We start from the raw sequence: 19,870 nt of genomic DNA on the forward strand, positions 1-19,870 counted from the left end.
TTAATAATAACACGGTAAAAAAATTATATATGGTATACTAACACATAATCTCTCTATGCAAAAGAAAACATACGAGGAATTTAGTAAATATTGTCGGAAAAGGGGATATTTCTCAATAAAACGAAATTTATCGCGAACATTAATTTTTTTAAATCTATTTCACATATATAGCTATTTTGTTAATAAGTTTTATTAATTTTGTAATTGTTCCTTTTTTCCTCAATCGGACTGCGTACTAGATAGCACTGTAGTGAGTTGCAAGACACTCGATGTCACTAGCGGGAATAAAGAGAAAATGGCGAGTGTTTTACTAAAGCGTGGTCGAATGATTCTAAAAAAGCGTTACGACGCGAGAAAGCACGCGTTACGAAATGGCTTGTTCAAAGCGACGATGAGCGGCTGGGACTCACATAAAGCGAGGCTACAGGATGTCGATACCGCGAATCGAGACGAACCCGGTTTGCCGAATGATAATCTGGCTACCAACACAACTGGCGCACCAACACTCAAGGAAGCTATCAAATTGGAGGACAAATTGATTTCCGGCGAGGAGATTGAATTCTGTCCTGCGTATCGCATCGACAGCCGGAATACTGAATGCGCCACCGATGATGCAGTCGAGCGTTTAGCGAGTGAGAATTCGAGACAATCAAAACCATCGAGGAGCGATACGTCAAAGTTCTACGTGAACAATATTGAACTGGATAAGGCTCCTCACAATCCATCTGATAAATCTCTAATAATTGCGGAGGATTATCCGAAACTGTACATTACCGTTACGGGCACGTCCGATAAAGACGCGATGGCCAAGAGTGCCTTATTAAAAAGTATTCGCAGTATTCAAAACGGCAACGGAGATTCATACGGCATTAACATTTCGAACAGTCGATTCTTCGTGCCGAAGGATTACATATTTTCCGGTGTGGAAAGCGCGATGAACGACCTGAAATTCGAGGTCGATCCGGAAATGGGGAAACTATTGCAGAGAAGTTACAGCAGTCCGCAAGTCAACAGGAGTTCGCCTATTCTAGCCATCATGGACGCTGGTCCGTCGTCTTTAGATAATACAACTGCGGAAACTTTGACTGTGCCGAGCGACGCGATGAAACAACGCGCAGATTCAGACGTCAGGAGTGCAAAAGCGCTTTCAGATTCAGCCGTGTGTTTAAAATCAAAAGAAAGCGAGAAAAATGAGCAGAGGCAAAGGCTGTTTTTGAAAAAACGTGAATCGAAACCGAGCTGCGAGATAATTGACTCGAAACCAAAAACGACCGCAGAATCACAAATTAGAATTCATACCAAATCATTAGATGAATTTGATAATTGTCGTCGTATACATGAAAACGAAGAAAAATCACAGGAAATGAGATATGAATCTTCTCTGATAAAAGCGTCTCGCTTAAAAGACGAAGCAACAGAACGAGAAACATGCAATAATCAGTTATGGACAGCGAAACACGTGATCATCGATGCTATGCCAGGAGATAGAAAAGTTTTTGATATGCTCGAGGAATCGAAGATATCAAGCTCGCTCAATGGAAATATCGAAATAAAGTCTCCGAAATCTATGAATACAAATACTGAATGTGAGAAAATAAAGAGTTCTCATGATATATTAAGTGCTCCTCTAATGAGACGGAAATCGTATCCGTTGTTAACGCCCTCGGAAATCGCGTATAAATCAAAATTTCTCTCATCGATTCCAATTGTTTCATCGGACACACCGGGAAGAACTTTGAGTATTGATTCGGAGAAAGAAACGAAGATCCTGGAACCATTAAAGTATTCCGTTAACGAAGAAAAAGAAACCGGATCTTCAGCGTTTAGCGAACAGTTACAAGAAGCAAAGTGCTCGAGTCCGAGCGAGACTAATCGATTGAATCGCATAAGATTCCTGCAAGGTGACACACAGGCAAACGAGAACAATTCTCAGATCGAGAAAGCGACTCCTTCCGAAAGTAAGCTTCGCGCAACGAGCGAGGAAGTGTCGCAAAGTAATACGGACATGGAATCGGATCTACCCCCACCGATGGGACGGACGTCATCCTTAAGAGAAAAGTTTGAGACGATCGTAGAGGACGTGGAATTGAGGACGCTGCCGGGACGGCGCCCGCAAATAAGCGAGTCTTGCGACCGTAAGTCGCTCTCTTAAATGTGGGAACCGCTTGCATCGCAAAAATTCGGCCTGTTGTCCGTCCCGGCTCCCCGATTTAGGCGAAGAATGCAAAAATTCGTATCTTCGCATCGCTAGCACCTACATTGTGCCGCTCGTGTTGTCCCTGGTTGACTGTCACCCGGCTTTCTTTGTGTTTCTCGATCTCTCGGTATCTTTACACGCTATGATATACTCGCTTATTTATCTATCTTTATGTTTCTATCATGAAATCATCATTTTGTACTTACTGAATTAATCCGTACGACCGTGCCATTTTCCATCCGTGAAGTGAGGAGACTTTCGTCCAAGTATATTAATTATTGATTATCTGTGCTTTATTTTACGTACGAACTTACGGCTTATTGCTTTTACTATTTGTTCGCGGAATTATTTGTATATGGCAATTCGCTGAGTATAATGTGTATTTGGAAATCTTTTCAGCTAATCAAAAAGTGATACAACAACCGCCTACGAGGCCGGCCAGCACACCGACGGAGACTCAACAATCCGTGCTGACGAGCGTGCAACAGGAGATTGCTGCTCGTAGGAAGGCGAACATTTCGCGTCAGGACTCAAGGCTTTCTGTTAAGTGTCTGATCGAGAGCATTGAAAATGCCACGAAACAAGCTAAAGCTGGTAAGTGACCATAATACAATTTCAGATACATTAACAATTATCAATATACATTGTCCGCGATGGTATTTACTTGAAATTGCGATATAAAATAATAGATAAAAAAATATTTCGTTTTATGATATATATTTCATTTTATTCATTTATTTCAGAAATAAAAAGAAGTTAAAAGAATCGATTTGTTTTATGTTTTAGGTCCTGGAAGCCGAAGCAGCTCTACGTCGTCTTTAAATTCGATTGGAACTACGGATATTATGTCTTTGAAGGCTCCCCTCAGAGACCAACAGCAAATCAACAATTTAATCTGCACGGCGAATTCGACAAATAACAATAAAACACAATCTACAATCACAAAGAAACCGGTATCAGGTAATTATTAGTAAAACTTCGCAAGCTTAAAACGCTCGTACGATAAAAAAGAATAATCGTATGAAAATTTACTATGCATTTTGAGACGGCGATTCTTCGTACCTAATCGTGCGCTTTTGTTGTTGTTACACAGAAACAAAATCAACGCCTGTGGTTTTGAGTCCGGGTGAGTTGTTGGATTCAGCCGCTTTGAACGCCAAGGCGATCGACTTCGTGCGTCGAAACAGCGTCACCGATCTGTCGGAGCGCAAAGATCCTCTGTATGGCTTAGTCAAGAACGGCGGATCTAAGCGTAACGCCTTGCTCAAGTGGTGTCAAAATAAAACGATAGGCTACCGGAATATCGATATAACTAACTTCAGCAGTTCCTGGAACGATGGCTTAGCGTTATGCGCGATTCTGCACTCCTATTTGCCGCGAAAGGTACCGTACGACACGTTGACGCCAGTCGAAAAGCGGCGGAACTTCTCGATCGCCTTCTCTGCCGCCGAGAGTGTTGGCATACCAACTACTTTGGTAAATTGATTAATAAATTATCTCTAAACAACTATAAGTGTACATGAGCATGATAATTCATTAAAATAGTTTATAATAAGCCGATAGTTTAATCGCGTAATTGTATATCGAATTGTTACGAATATAGTCTCTTGTGAGATTAAGAATAACGTAAATCAATCTTTCCACAGAACATCGGTGAAATGTGTCAACTCGAGCGACCCGACTGGCAACAAGTCATGACGTACGTGACTAGCATTTACAAGCACTTCGAAACGTAACTGATCACTATTCCATTTGCATTGCCTGTCAGACGGCACGTGCTACTGTTGAATGCGCTCGGCATTGCGAGACGAGCGAGAAAGACCAACAGCATCTAGTCAAGCAATTTTATGTTGAAAAGAAGAAAGCTATGCAGCAAGAAAGATTCCGAAGATTTATCGAAGATCGCTGGATCAGCACTGCCTACTAATTATATCCTCTTGTACGCGTTGTATATAGTTTCGAATCGGAGGACGCGTATGAAAACCGCTGGAGTATATGCAGAGTTCGATGGAAGACCAAAACACCAAATGGAATTGCCGTTACTATGAGACTGAAAACTTTATATATTATATATGCATATATATGTACACGTACATACGCATATGTGGCGTGTGCGCTTTGTAGAACACGAGCGAACTCGAGAATTTTTCGTACGTCGAATGAAAAAAAAAAAAGGAGCCGTATAACTGTGTAAGCAGCTCCGCGAGCAGCTTTCTGCAAACGAAAATGAGCCGCGTATAACCGCGCGCGGTGTTCCTCAAAGAACGAAGCCCAGCGTTACGCATTCGCGAAGAGTACACACACGCATTGCCTCTGCATCGTAGTCTTTTTGCACTGTTCTTGCAAAGAGTAAATCGGAAATCGAGTATTTGCGTTCCTCTCGTACCGAATATTTTTGTACGTGTATTATTTTTCGAGAGACTTTTTGTAGAGTTTACAAAATACGAATGTACAGAACAAAGCGCCTTAATTTAAGAGATCTAATTTATTGCAATTAGTCGCATTTAGTGCTCTTACCAAGCGGAGAGGTCCGTCCCCTCACCCACCCCACATCATTTCCGAGAGAATCTTTTTGTGTTTCTACTCTAGTTAAGGAAAGAAAAAGAGCTCTAAAAGTAACAATTAATGTCGTGCGAAGATTAAGTTCTCTGTGATATAGCAAGATAGCCCCGAGACAGAGATACAGACGTTATCGTTATTACTATTACTACTATTACACTATTATTCGCTATTAATATCGTCCTCATCGTCGTTGTACCATTGTAGACAATACGGATATTGCTGTCTGATGTAAAACAATAAACTTGCCTAATGGATATTTAAGATCTAGATATCCTGAGTAAGCGTATCACACGATATCGGTTTTTTTTTCTCAATAAAGAAATAGTTTCCTCTCTCAATAGCCATTTAAGATAAACGAATTCTCCATTATCTAAAATATAGCAATATTAGATAAACGAATTCATCATTATCTAAAATCTATCATCTAAATATAGATTTCACACATTTATCCAAAGTCTGCAAGATTTATTTGAGTAAAATATGCTTGTTTCTCGTCATCAATATAAAGGAATCGGTCTGTATAGTTTACATATTTACACTTTTGCATTGTAAAAAAAAAAAGCTTAAAAAGTATGCACTGCATCAAATAGCCCTCGTTCATCTTGCTTCATACATCACTAGCTTTGAAAGTTTAATAATTAAAATTTAGTAATTGCACAATAGCGTCTATTGTCCTGGGACATCAGTCATAGAAAGCGATAATCTCAGTATGTTTTACGGCAGTTTCTGCGTGTTGCCGGTAAATCAAAAGTGATTGAATTCCAATCGCGTACAATTGGCTGGAGTCTGCTGGCTCTACGTGAAGGAACGCGCGATCCTAAACATGGTCACGTTCTCGTAAACCGTATTACTGCCTTTATCACGAATCGCCCACGTCCATCTTATCCTGATCTTTGTCACCGGCGTAATACTCGTTCGCCGGCTCGACGATCTTGTCCGTGTCCTGTGGATTCTGCCGGGAGTCCGGATCCGGTTCCGGCTGCCGCTCCTCTTCAGGTGGCAACGCGTCGCACGGGACGTCCTGCATCTGTACGCTCGGCGAGTGCTGAATCATTTTGAGATTATCGCACACGTGTCTCGTAATTGCCTCTAAATACTGCTTGCTGTTGGCGTTGTCCTGTCTGGTGACGACCTCGGGATGTAGGGTGAAGTCGGGTGCGAAGTACTCCAAGTACTCGGTATACGGTAACTCGTTGCTGATCTGCTCGTCCACGAGCAGAGACGTTTCGTAAGTCCAGCACCTAGCGACATTCCGCAATGTGTAACCGCCACCGCCGACAGTCAGCAACGGTACGTTGAGATCCCTCACGAATTTCACGCACTCGCCGTGCCCCTTCGTGCTGAGGCTGAAGCAACCGAGTCGGTCGTTCGCGAGGGAATCGGCACCGCATTGTAGGACTATCGCCGTCGGCTGGAAGAACTCCATCACGTGAGATATGACGGGCTTGAAGACCTGAATGTACGACGCGTCGTCGATCCCTTCCTTCAGCGGCACGTTGACGGAATAGTAACGGCCGCTCTCGGCACCGATCTCGTACATGTCGCCGGTGCCGGGGAAGAAGTAATTGCCGTACTTGTGAAACGACACGGTCATCACGCGGTCGGTCAGGTAGAAGGCTTCCTGCACGCCGTCCCCGTGATGCACATCGATGTCGATGTACAACACCCGAGCGCGGTATTTGAGCAATTCCAGTATAGCGATGACGATGTCGTTGATATAACAGAAGCCGGACGCCTCGAATTTCTTGGCGTGATGCAGACCGCCGCTCCAGTTCACGGCGATGTCGCAGCAGTTGTTGTTGAGCTTGGTGGCGCCGTCCAACGATGCGCCGGTGTACATGGAGCAGAAGTCGAAGAGGCCGTCGAACACGGGACAGTCGTCTCCCACATTGAAGTGGCTCAGGTACTTGGTGTAGCCCTGCAGGTTCTGCGGCGTGACGCGCTGCAGGAATTCCACGTAGTCCTCCGAGTGGAAGCGGCACATGTCGTGGGTGCTGGCGCGGTACGGCCGGTAGATCTGCATCTTCCGCTGGAGGCCGTAGTTCAGCACGAGGCTGTGAATGACGGAGAGCCGGTGCGGCTTCATGGGGTGACCCGGGCCGTAGTGGAAGTTACCCACCTCCGGGTTGTAGAAGTACGCCACCTTCTTGTTGTAGCTCATGTCGAGAGGTTATCTGCGCGACGACAGGTTTTATGAGCGTCACCGTGAGGACAGACGGGTTTCACGCCCGTCGAAGAAAACGCAGATACGCACCTCATATTCCTCCCCCCCGGGACGAAATTTCAACGACCTGGCCGCCGGCGATCCCGGAATCTTGCCGTCGCCGCCGTCTTGGCGTCGAGTCGGGGAGGTTAGGGCAACTGAGAAAAGAGATGGACTTTTAACTTGGCTTTAATTCCAAATTACCCGAGCCCGTCAACGAGTTTCGGAATCCTGTGTTCGACTCTCCTCGCCGTCGAGCTCCTCGGCGTCCGGAAATAACCAGAAACCAATCCACCGCGGCTGAGAGATCAACAGAATTATTTATCTCGCGACGCGACACAGCTGAAACGAGAAACGAGACGCCCGATTCGGGATTCGGCTCGAATCGGTCTTTTCCGTGCAGACTCGTGTCGCATACCGACAGGTGCAAAATTTGATTGATTGAAGAATGAGAATGGACACGCTCGCGTCAGTGAAATCTTTTTTTAGGTGAAAACTAGCATTTCTACCTGCACAAGATATTGTATTTTAAATTACGTAGCTACTTATGTGCGCGAATATTTGTAACACGCTATGTTTGGTTCTGAGCGAGATAAAATTCCTGTGAAAAATCAAAAATTAAAAAACAAAATACCGTTTGTCATAAAACACTCGAGTTAGTATGGTTTTGAAATAATCAGCGCTTTATAAAATAATTTTTCATAGGCGTTCATGTTTAAGAAAACGATTTATAAATGCGTCGGTACGTAAAAAATGATCGAGTATTGGACGCACGTAAGAGACCGTTCTGTTTAAAAGATAATTACTTATGGGCCGTAAATACATCGCGACGGAAAGACAACTTAAATTTAATTTTAATTCTCTTTACTTATTGCTTGGATTTCTATCGCTTATAGATCTCGATTTCTATAATGAATAAGTTTATTACAAAATTTCTTTTATAGCTGCATTTACGGATACGTTATCTTGCACACGCATGACGTTCGTCATCTTACTCGCAGTCATTGGAATAATTTTTTGCATTTAATAAAAATGTTGCAATGCGAAAAATGAAAAATGCTAGTATGTCATTCTATACATTCTTAGCCATACTATACTATAATTTTATAGCGAAAATGAAAGTATTTACTATGATTATGTCATTCCTTATGACCAATAACAAACACCAAAAAGTTACATATGGGTGCATCCAAAACACATTTCTTATTAGGTATATTATCCACTTTTGTGGAAAGATTGAAATCAAACTACAAGAGATTATGTGCTATTATCTAAAGCCTTTAATGAGTTTAGCATCGACTCGTTATCTGTTATTAGTTTAGAAAAATTAGCAATTCGTCATCTTATCCCCCTTTCCCCTACTTTCTCTTATCTGTCTCTATTTTAATTTTATTATGTCTTAATAATTTTTTAAATAAAAATATTTCCTTATTTTCTATTCAAAAATATTCAACAATGATGTAGTTAAAGTGAAAAAGATCCACGTATGTATCTTCAGTTGATCTTTAACCGAACTCAATTCAAAAAATAAATGTGGCCTGCAAGGGCTAAGATTATAAAGAAGATATCAAAAACAACAACATTAGCGGAACAAAAATAAACTTATATTATCATTTATATATTGTATCAAGCACAAATACGTAATAAAAATTATGAATTATCAGATGAAGAAGATATCATCTTTCTCTATTGTCTTATTAGAAATTGTTGGATAATGACATTTTTAAAATAAAAAGCCAATACACTTAAAAAGGCGACAAGCTTAACATATAGATAAAAATGTTTGCAAAGAAGTGCGCCGTCATTTCAAGGAGATAGTCATAGTGACCTTATGACATTCATATCTGAGCATTTACACAATTCATATAACTTTATCGTGGGTAGCGATGAAGTTACATGTAGTAGCCAGTCATAAAATCTCGCTGATGGTGTGTACATCTCATCGCCATATCCAACGAGTCAACCGTTTCTAATAATTCAATTAAACGACAATTAACCAAAGCTATTACAATAATGTAATTAACGCTGTTTTTCTTCGCGTCATTGAGATTACTTTAACAATCAAGTGTGGATATCCGTTTCATCAATCCGAAACGGAAACTGCCGACAACCAAAATTTAATCAGGAACGTCTTCTTCTTGTACAACGAATCTGGAGATTGATCCTGTCGCGATGGAGCCATTTACTTTGCTTCTGACTATTCTGACAGCGATTATATGTTTATATTATTTTGTTCTAAGGAAGCTATCTTACTTCGAACGACTGAAGATCCCGCATGTGAAACCGATTCCATTATTGGGCAACATGGCACCTTTTATTTTTCAACGTACATCCCATATGGAGCTGGTACAAAAATTCTACAATCTCTTTTCGAACGCAAAATACTTCGGCCTCCACGATTTTATAACACCGACCTTCGTTATCCGTGATCCTGATCTGATTTCCACGATTGCCATCAAAAAGTTCGACAACTTCTGTGATCACGATAACTTCGTGATCCAAACTCTTGATCCGATAGCCGGTAGAAATCTGTTTGACATGAAAGGGGATCACTGGCGCGAGATGCGAAAGCTTCTTAGCCCTAGTTTCACATCCAGCAAGATGAAATGATGTTCGGACTTATGAGTCAATGCGCCGAGAACTTCGTCGATTTTGTGGCAACGCAATCCGGAAAAACCGGCAAGACGTATGATATGAGAGACATGCTGGGCAGATACGCCAGCGACGCAGTGGCCACGTGTGCCTTCGGCATCAACGTGGATTCTTTTAAACACCCGAACAACGAGTTCTTTTTGCTTGGTAAAGAAGCAATGACTTTTGACAGCTGCAAGTTGGCTTTCAAGGCCTTCATGCACAGAAACTTCCCGCTACTTGCAAAACTCCTGATCTCAAAATGTTTGGCCCAAAGATAGAGAATTTTTTAAAAATATCGTCTCCAACACAGTGAAGGTCAGGGATGAGAAAGGAATTGTTCGTCCGGACATGATTCAGTTGATGATGGAGACTAGAAATAAAGATAGTGGACCTGAGTTCGACATTGACGAAATGACCGCCCAGGCGTTCGTTTTCTTTCTCGCCGGATTCGATACTTCATCATTAACCATGTGTTTCGTCACGCACCAACTCGCTGTCAATCCCGATATTCAGAGCAAATTAAGAGAGGAAATTGATGATGTTCTCAGACAGACCGACGGTAAACCTACCTACGAGGCCATCAATCGCATGAAGTACTTAGACGCCGTGATAAACGAAGCTCTCAGATTATATCCGGCAGCATCTTTCATAGACAGAAAATGTGTCAAAGAGACCGAATTGCCACCAGCGACTTCAGACGGCGAACCGATCACGATAAAGCCAGGAGACAGTATATGGTTTCCAACTTTCTCTCTGCAACGCGATCCAAAGTATTATCCGCAGCCAGACAAGTTCGATCCAGAAAGATTCCTTAACAATGATGTGGATAATTCGGTTTATATGCCATTTGGTATCGGACCTAGAATCTGTATTGGTAATAGATTCGCCTTGATGGAAACAAAAAATGCTGGTCTACCTGCTTTGCCGCTGCGATCTCGAGTCCGATGTTAAAACTGCAAATCCCATCGTGTTGACAAAGAAATCATTCGCCACATTGCCGACAATGGCTTCTGGTTGAAATTGCGAGCAAGAGAATCGAAAATTCCTGTTTACAAGGGATATCGATGGACACGGAGTTGAGGGACAGTAAATGAAGGATATTTACAATTTATCAAGCATAAAATTATATACTTGAAGTTGCTCTTTCTAATTTGTAGCTAAATTCCAATCTTTTCCTCAATTATATATTATGTATAAAAGAATAAAAATTTCAGAAAATTGTTTTTTAAATACCGTTACAATTGTTATATGACTTCTCATAAATGGTTATATTCTTCTGGTTAAAATTGCGAACAAGAGAATCGAAAACTCCAGTTACACAATCGAGCGGACAGAAAGTTGAAGGACAGCGATAATGTATACGTACAATTTATCAATCATGGAATTATGTACAAAGTTGCTCTTTCAAACTATAGCGGGAGTCCAATCTTTTCCTCAATTATGCGTATATGAAAATAAAGTTTCAGAAATCTTTATGAATATCGTTACTTTTAAAAAAAAAACAAGATAAAAATTTCCACATTTAGTATATTCTTAATCTCAACATCTCGAGTATTCGCAAATCGTCGCGTCGCGTAAAGAGTCACGGTCGGTCTCGCTCCGCGTGTACTTGGCGCGAGACACTACCGTGTCTCTTGATAAAGCCACAGTAATTGTAATAGTATCTAATAATATAATAATACAATATCTTTTATGTTGTATTAGTTTATATACAACTCAAATATTTTTGTACGTAATAATGAATAAAATATATTGATAGCTTATTATTCATTTTATTTTGATTTCATAATGATTATATGTAAATATTTGAAAATTACGTACAAAACTTATTTACTTATACACATATGTAATTTTCAATTATGTAATACACTTCTACTTATGTAATATACGCATATGTATTAAGATAATATTGAAATAATCATCTTTCTTTTGAAATGGTCTTTTAAATTAATAAACAAACAATAAAACTCGTAATACTCGATTGAAAAGAGAAGAAAAGTGAAAGAGAGAGCAAAAATGTATGTAAGACAAAATTAAGATTAAATTGATTATAAATTATATGTACACAGGAGTATATTAATATATACATACATGACACTATTAAATCATATACCTATTCTAGAATAGTAGAATATTTATTTATCATTAAAATAGCGACGAAATTGTTAATTAATTAAAAATTGTTTTTTTTCTGCCAAATAAAATTAATTTTTGCAAACAACTAAACTCTCGTTAAAATACGAATAAAGTATTTACAATTCTTCATTTAAAGAAAGTACCTAATTATATTTTATATTTTGCAGTTCAATATAAAAGTTAATTCTGTATCTGCAATACAGTATAACATTAATCGATTTAATATGTTTATAAAATATAAATCAAATATTAATTAACAATGCACAAGCCAAGAAATATCATAATATGTTGTTAGAAAAATCTTCAATAGGGAAAGAGGGTAAGATGACGACCTTAAGGTTTGCCGATTTTTCCTAATTTCTGTGAGAATGTAAAATAATGATCTATTTTTTTAGATTCACTAAAGACTTTCATATAACTGTAAAAATTTAGAAACTCTAAATAAATTAGAATTTTTAAAAATTTACATTTTTTAAGAACGTGTCGTTTTTCGTCATAATTTTTTAAAAAAATATTTCCTTATTTTCTATTCAAAAATATTCAACAATGATGTAGTTAAAGTGAAAAAGATCCACGTATGTATCTTCAGTTGATCTTTAACCGAACTCAATTCAAAAAATAAATGTGGCCTGCAAGGGCTAAGATTATAAAGAAGATATCAAAAACAACAACATTAGCGGAACAAAAATAAACTTATATTATCATTTATATATTGTATCAAGCACAAATACGTAATAAAAATTTGAATTATCAATGAAGAAGATATCATCTTTCTCTATTGTCTTATTAGAAATTGTTGGATAATGACATTTTTAAAATAAAAAGCCAATACACTTAAAAAGGCGACAAGCTTAACATATAGATAAAAATGTTTGCAAAGAAGTGCGCCGTCATTTCAAGGAGATAGTCATAGTGACCTTATGACATTCATATCTGAGCATTTACACAATTCATATAACTTTATCGTGGGTAGCGATGAAGTTACATGTAGTAGCCAGTCATAAAATCTCGCTGATGGTGTGTACATCTCATCGCCATATCCAACGAGTCAACCGTTTCTAATAATTCAATTAAACGACAATTAACCAAAGCTATTACAATAATGTAATTAACGCTGTTTTTCTTCGCGTCATTGAGATTACTTTAACAATCAAGTGTGGATATCCGTTTCATCAATCCGAAACGGAAACTGCCGACAACCAAAATTTAATCAGGAACGTCTTCTTCTTGTACAACGAATCTGGAGATTGATCCTGTCGCGATGGAGCCATTTACTTTGCTTCTGACTATTCTGACAGCGATTATATGTTTATATTATTTTGTTCTAAGGAAGCTATCTTACTTCGAACGACTGAAGATCCCGCATGTGAAACCGATTCCATTATTGGGCAACATGGCACCTTTTATTTTTCAACGTACATCCCATATGGAGCTGGTACAAAAATTCTACAATCTCTTTTCGAACGCAAAATACTTCGGCCTCCACGATTTTATAACACCGACCTTCGTTATCCGTGATCCTGATCTGATTTCCACGATTGCCATCAAAAAGTTCGACAACTTCTGTGATCACGATAACTTCGTGATCCAAACTCTTGATCCGATAGCCGGTAGAAATCTGTTTGACATGAAAGGGGATCACTGGCGCGAGATGCGAAAGCTTCTTAGCCCTAGTTTCACATCCAGCAAGATGAAAATGATGTTCGGACTTATGAGTCAATGCGCCGAGAACTTCGTCGATTTTGTGGCAACGCAATCCGGAAAAACCGGCAAGACGTATGATATGAGAGACATGCTGGGCAGATACGCCAGCGACGCAGTGGCCACGTGTGCCTTCGGCATCAACGTGGATTCTTTTAAACACCCGAACAACGAGTTCTTTTTGCTTGGTAAAGAAGCAATGACTTTTGACAGCTGCAAGTTGGCTTTCAAGGCCTTCATGCACAGAAACTTCCCGCTACTTGCAAAACTCCTGAATCTCAAAATGTTTGGCCCAAAGATAGAGAATTTTTTTAAAAATATTGTCTCCAATACAGTGAAGGTCAGGGATGAGAAAGGAATTGTTCGTCCGGACATGATTCAGTTGATGATGGAAACTAGAAATAAAGATAGTGGACCTGAGTTCGACATTGACGAAATGACCGCCCAGGCGTTCGTTTTCTTTCTCGCCGGATTCGATACTTCATCATTAACCATGTGTTTCGTCACGCACCAACTCGCTGTCAATCCCGATATTCAGAGCAAATTAAGAGAGGAAATTGATGATGTTCTCAGACAGACCGACGGTAAACCTACCTACGAGGCCATCAATCGCATGAAGTACTTAGACGCCGTGATAAACGAAGCTCTCAGATTATATCCGGCAGCATCTTTCATAGACAGAAAATGTGTCAAAGAGACCGAATTGCCACCAGCAACTTCAGACGGCGAACCGATCACGATAAAGCCAGGAGACAGTATATGGTTTCCAACTTTCTCTCTGCAACGCGATCCAAAGTATTATCCGCAGCCAGACAAGTTCGATCCAGAAAGATTCCTTAACAATGATGTGGATAATTCGGTTTATATGCCATTTGGTATCGGACCTAGAATCTGTATTGGTAATAGATTCGCCTTGATGGAAACAAAAATTATGCTGGTCTACCTGCTTTGCCGCTGCGATCTCGAGTCCGACGTTAAAACTGCAAATCCCATCGTGTTGACAAAGAAATCATTCGCCACATTGCCGGACAATGGCTTCTGGTTGAAATTGCGAGCAAGAGAATCGAAAATTCCTGTAACACAAGGGATATCGAATGGACATGGAGTTGAGGGACAGTAAATGAAGCATATTTACAATTTATCAAGCATAAAATTATATACTTAAAGTTGCTCTTTCTAATTTGTAGCTAAATTCCAATCTTTTCCTCAATTATATATTATGTATAAAAGAATAAAAATTTCAGAAAATTGTTTTTTAAATACCGTTACAATTGTTATATGACTTCATAAATGCTTATATGTAAAGTATATATTATGTATAAAAGAATAAAAATTTCAGAAAATTGTTTTTTAAATACCGTTACAATTGTTATATGACTTCATAAATGCTTATATGTAAAGTATTTGAAAATTATGTACAAAACTTATTTGAGTTATACATATATGTAATTTTTAATTATATAATACACTTCTATATACTTATGTAATATACGCGCATGTGTCTTAATACAACATTTAAATAATTTAACGCGAACATCTTGTTGCGGCTCTGTGTATGCCCTTTCGTTATATATATATTTGATTTCTAATTAATTGATCTTATCACAATTATTAATATTTAAATAATTATCTTTTTCTTGAAATATATTTTTTAAATTAAAAAATAATAAAACATTGTAATACTTGATTAAAAAAGAGAAGAAAAAAAAGAAAAAAAAAGAGAATGTATCTAAGAGAAAATTAAGATTAAAATGATTATAATGTTATATGTACAGAAGTATATTAATATATACATGACATCATTAAATTAATATATTCTAAGACAGTAGAATGTTTACTTATCATTAAAATAGCGATAAAATTGATTAATTAAAAATAGCAATAAAATTAATTAATTAAAAATTGTTTTTTTTTCTGGCAAAATAAAATGAATTTTTGTGAACAATTACACTCTCGTTAAAGTACGAATAAAGTGTTTATCAGCGATTCTCTTTTCATTGCATAGATATTTTAATTGTTTTTATTATTTATTACTTTGCATATAAAATTTATTTTGAGATACATAAAAGAGAAGCATGTAATAGGAATAGCATGTGATAACTGATAATGCAAGCATGCGATAATACAATATGACAGATGTTACGCAATATTATGCATTACTATGCAATACTATGTAACATTATGTAATATTATGCGATAAAATATGTATCTTATTTTCTTAATTTTATTTCATTACTATTCATACAATTTTTTCGCGTCAATAAATTTTCGAATCCAACCTTTAATTCTAACGTTTCATACAAATAAATAGTGCGTATTACAATATAAAAGTATAAAATTAGATATATGTTGTTCACAATATAATGTAATACAATACAAATTTAAAATGCTATTCAAAATACACATAAAAAATGACATTATTAATAATATAATCAAAAAATTTTAATAATGCGAGATTATATGCAATCGTCCAAAATACGTATATTAACACGAATTTTACTAGACCTAGCTGTTGCTCATATACTGATAAATGACGATAAATTAAATCATATTTGTAATTGTTAATTTGTGATTCAGTTTGCAATTTATCAAGTTTTATCGTATGTAAGCAAACATGACCGAAATAGTTAATAAATTTATTTATTATGTTTCTTAATCGTTCAAGTATTGGAGAATTCTATAAAGTTTTCTGCAAAAATGTGCAATGCACGATAAGAAGCTAAGCTTTAAGATAAGCCAATGATGAAATTAATAAGATAAACCCCGATAAAAAACTGGCCAAGGAAACAAATCGATTGATGATATTCGCGATACTAATTCTCGAAAAAGATGTGAAAAGAGTTAACCGATGAAACGTAAATTACTACCTTCTTGTTTATTAGTCACGATAAATTAAAAAATATACCTACAAAACATAAAGTTATAAAGAAGATATAAGTAAAGAACAAAAATAAGAGAAATAAAAATAAACTTATATAGAGCTTTTATCACTTATCCTATATTCAATATATTGAATCGAGTACAAATACGCGATAAAAATTATGAGTTATTAGAAAAAGAATCATGTCTCTCTATTGTCTTATTAGAAACTGTTGGACAATGACATTGCTAAAATAAAAATCCTTTAACCCAGTTTATTCAAAAAAGCGACATATTGTGCAAGCTTCGCATATTGTAAAATGCGAAGATCAGTTCACTTAAAAAGGCGACAAGCTTCGCAAATTGATAAAAATATGTTTATGAAAAAGTGCGCCGTCATTTCAAAAAGATAATCAAAGTGATAAATGACTTTATAACATACATATCTACGTACTTGCGAATGTTATATATTCTATCCTGGCGTCCGTGCAGGAGTCAGTCGTAAAATCTCACGCATGGTGTGTGTATCGTATCGCCAGATCTATCGAGTTAACCATTTCCATTTAAACAGAAGTTCTGATGACAATTAACAAAACTAATAAAATAATATAATTTGCGCTTCTTATCGTATCAATAACATTATCAATTAAGTGTGGAAACCGTTTCATCAATCCGAAACAAAAACTGCCGGCAATCAGAACTTAATCAGGAACTTCTTCTTCTTGTGCAACGAATCTGGAGATTCCTGTCGCGATGGAGCTATCTACTTTGTTTCTGACAATTCTGGCAGCGAGTATTTGCTTATATTATTTTGTTCTAAGGAAGCTTTCTTACTTCGAGCGACTAAACATCCCGCATGTGAAGCCGATCCCATTATTGGGCAACATGGCGCCTTTTTTTTTTCAACGTACATCCCATATGGAGCTGGTACAAAGATTCTACAATCTCTTTTCGAACGTAAAATACTTCGGCCTCTACGATTTTATAACACCGACCTTCGTTATCCGTGATCCAGATCTGATTTCCACTATTGCCATCAAAAAGTTCGACAACTTCTGTGATCACACTACCTTCGCGGACAAAACTCTTGATCCTATGGCCAGTAAAAATCTGTTTAACCTGAAAGGGGATCACTGGCGCGAGATGCGGAAGCTTCTTAGCCCTAGTTTCACATCCAGCAAGATGAAGATGATGTTCGGACTTATAAGTCAGTGCGCCGAGAACTTTGTCGATTTTGTGACAACGCAATCCGGAAAAACCGACAAGACGTATGATATGAAAGACATACTGGGCAGATACACCAACGACGCAGTGGCCACGTGTGCTTTCGGCATCAGCGTGGATTCTTTTAAGCACCCGAACAACGAGTTCTTCTTGCTTGCCAAGAAGGCAATGATTTTTGACAATTGGCTGGCCTTCAAGTTCTTCCTGCATGGAAACTTCCCGCTACTTGCAAAACTCCTCAATCTCAAAATGTTTGGCCCAGAGATAGAAAAATTTTTCAAAGATATCGTTTCCAACACAGTGAAGGTCAGGGATGAGCAGGGAATTGTTCGTCCGGACATGATTCAGTTGATGATGGAGACTAGAAATAAAGATAGTGGACCTGAGTTCGACATTGACGAAATGACTGCCCAGGCATTCGTTTTCTTTCTCGCCGGATTCGATACTACCTCAACAACCATGAGTTTTATAACGCACCAACTCGCTGTCAATCCCGATATTCAGAGCAAATTAAGAGAGGAAATTGATGATGTTGTCAGACAGACCAATGGTAAACCTACTTACGAGGCCATCAATCGCATGGAGTACTTAGACGCCGTGATAAACGAAACTCTTAGATTATATCCGCCAGCATCTTTCATAGACAGAAGATGTGTCAAAGAGACCGAATTGCCACCAGCGACTTCAGACGGTGAACCGATCATGATAAAGCCTGGAGACAGATTATGGTTTTCAGCTTACTCTCTGCATCGCGATCCAAATTACTATCCGCAGCCAGACAAGTTCGATCCAGAAAGATTCCTTAACAATGATGTGGATAATTCGGTTTATATGCCATTTGGTATCGGACCTAGAATCTGTATTGGTAATAGATTCGCCTTGATGGAAACAAAAATTATGCTGTTCTACCTGCTTTGGCACTGCGATCTCAAGCCCGATGTTAAAACTGCAAATCCCATAGTGTTGACAAAGAAATCATTCGCTATGTTGCCGGACAAGAACTTCTGGTTAAAATTGCGAACAAGAGAATCGAAAACTCCAGTTACACAATACTTATCGAATGGACACAAAGTTGAAGGACAGTGATAGGAGACATGTTTATAATTTCATGAAGCATAGAATTATATGTATATTTAAAGTTACTCTTTCAAATTGTAGCGGGAGTTCAATCTTTTCCACAATTGTACGTATAAAGGAATAGAAGTTTCAAAAAACTATCTTTATAAATACTGTTACTTAAAAAAAAGTGAGATAAAAATTTATTCACATTTAGAGTATGTTCTTTTAAAGCAGTATAATTGTAATACTGCTAATATCTTTATAATATCTACTACTAATTTCTCTGTAAACATACAACATCTCTCATATTGTCTTTGTTTATACAATATAAGTAAAATAAATTTTGTACGTAATAATAATAATGAATGAAAATATTATGAGTAGATTATTATTCACTTGTTACATGGCCGCACATATATGGTTATATGTAAAGTATATGAATGTTACGTACAAAACGTATTTAACTTATACACACTTATGTAATATGCATTTACGTTAAGATAATATTTAAGTAATTACTTTATTGTTAAAATATATGTTTCTTTTCTCTTTAATGTAATAAGCAAACAATATGAAATATCATAATACTCGATTGAGAAAGAGAGAGAAAAAGAAAGATAGAGAGAAAGAGAAAATCAAGATGAAAATTGATTATAATAGTGGGTATACGTACAAGGAGTATAATTAATTTATAAGAAATTACATTGAATTTATGTATTCTAGAACAGTAAAATGTTTATCATTAAAATAGCAATAAAATAGTTAATTTCATTTATAAAAATTTGAATGGCCAGTAAAATTTTGTCTGGCCAGATAGAACAAATTTTTGTAAACAACTAAACTCTCGTTAAAGTACGAGTAAAGTATCTTTAATACAATATAATATTAATTAATGTTTTCAAATCAAATACATTAATGAACAAAACACAAGCCAAGAAATATCATTAATATGTTATTTAAAAAATCTGAAATAATTTTTCTTATTTGACTTTAGTATAATTTTATTATGTTATACGAATACTCTTATAACATTTGAAATAAATATTTTTTTATTCCTTTCAAAAATATTCAACGATGATGTAGTTGAAATGAGATCTACTTATGTTTAGGTAGTCTTTAACCCAACTCAATTTTTAAATAATAAACTTCATATGTCAATAATAATAATCTTAAAACAGTAAGATAATACAACTTATTATAAAACTATCAAAATGGTTCACAATTGCTATAATATAAGAAGAATGGATCATTCATTTCATTGTCAATTAATTCAAGTGAAAAGATCCAACAATTTA

The 19,870-nt window shown here is 37.2% G+C and overlaps 4 protein-coding genes and 1 pseudogene across 9 annotated transcripts in view; 4 read left to right on the forward strand and 1 right to left on the reverse strand.

Moving 5' to 3' along the window:
- The window catches only part of LOC139812224 (cytospin-A), a 45,070-nt gene extending 40,017 nt beyond the window's left edge, over nucleotides 1-5,053 (forward strand). For 5 of the 6 annotated variants that reach the window (XM_071776898.1, XM_071776900.1, XM_071776901.1 and 2 more), the window contains 5 exons: nucleotides 240-2,135; nucleotides 2,597-2,791; nucleotides 2,984-3,157; nucleotides 3,291-3,673; nucleotides 3,844-5,053. In XM_071776898.1, the coding sequence (XP_071632999.1) occupies nucleotides 240-2,135; nucleotides 2,597-2,791; nucleotides 2,984-3,157; nucleotides 3,291-3,673; nucleotides 3,844-3,933 (2,738 nt within the window). In that variant the 3' untranslated portion in view covers nucleotides 3,934-5,053. The remainder of the gene's footprint in view (nucleotides 1-239; nucleotides 2,136-2,596; nucleotides 2,792-2,983; nucleotides 3,158-3,290; nucleotides 3,674-3,843) is intronic. The other variant, XM_071776904.1, reaches the window with a different exon arrangement.
- Nucleotides 5,054-5,203: 150 nt separating this feature from the next.
- On the reverse strand, nucleotides 5,204-7,332 carry Hdac3 (histone deacetylase 3). Its single transcript, XM_071776908.1, has 2 exons — nucleotides 7,014-7,332; nucleotides 5,204-6,933 (listed from the first exon to the last, which is right to left on the reverse strand). Exon 2 carries the CDS (start codon nucleotides 6,918-6,920, stop codon nucleotides 5,619-5,621), a length of 1,302 nt encoding a protein of 433 aa, XP_071633009.1. The 5' UTR covers nucleotides 6,921-6,933; nucleotides 7,014-7,332; the 3' UTR covers nucleotides 5,204-5,618.
- A 1,418-nt stretch (nucleotides 7,333-8,750) lies between these two features.
- Nucleotides 8,751-10,862, forward strand: LOC139812227 (cytochrome P450 9e2-like; annotated as a pseudogene).
- A 1,853-nt stretch (nucleotides 10,863-12,715) lies between these two features.
- Nucleotides 12,716-14,693, forward strand: LOC139811063 (cytochrome P450 9e2-like). The gene has a single exon (XM_071775096.1). The coding sequence runs from the start codon at nucleotides 12,994-12,996 to the stop codon at nucleotides 14,551-14,553; it is 1,560 nt and encodes a 519-aa protein (XP_071631197.1). The 5' UTR covers nucleotides 12,716-12,993; the 3' UTR covers nucleotides 14,554-14,693.
- Nucleotides 14,694-16,521: 1,828 nt separating this feature from the next.
- On the forward strand, nucleotides 16,522-19,563 carry LOC139811064 (cytochrome P450 9e2-like). Its single transcript, XM_071775097.1, has one exon. The coding sequence runs from the start codon at nucleotides 17,046-17,048 to the stop codon at nucleotides 18,600-18,602; it is 1,557 nt and encodes a 518-aa protein (XP_071631198.1). The 5' UTR covers nucleotides 16,522-17,045; the 3' UTR covers nucleotides 18,603-19,563.
- The last annotated feature ends 307 nt before the right edge of the window (nucleotides 19,564-19,870 follow it).

This window comes from Temnothorax longispinosus, chromosome 4 (assembly GCF_030848805.1).
Source record: "Temnothorax longispinosus isolate EJ_2023e chromosome 4, Tlon_JGU_v1, whole genome shotgun sequence".
Taxonomy (NCBI): Eukaryota; Metazoa; Arthropoda; class Insecta; order Hymenoptera; family Formicidae; genus Temnothorax; species Temnothorax longispinosus.

Coding starts and splice junctions, on each gene's coding strand:
- Hdac3 (XM_071776908.1), bottom strand. CDS start 6,920: ATGAGCTACAACAAGAAGGTGGCGTACTTCTACAACCCGGAGGTGGGT.
- LOC139811063 (XM_071775096.1), top strand. CDS start 12,994: ATGGAGCCATTTACTTTGCTTCTGACTATTCTGACAGCGATTATATGT.
- LOC139811064 (XM_071775097.1), top strand. CDS start 17,046: ATGGAGCTATCTACTTTGTTTCTGACAATTCTGGCAGCGAGTATTTGC.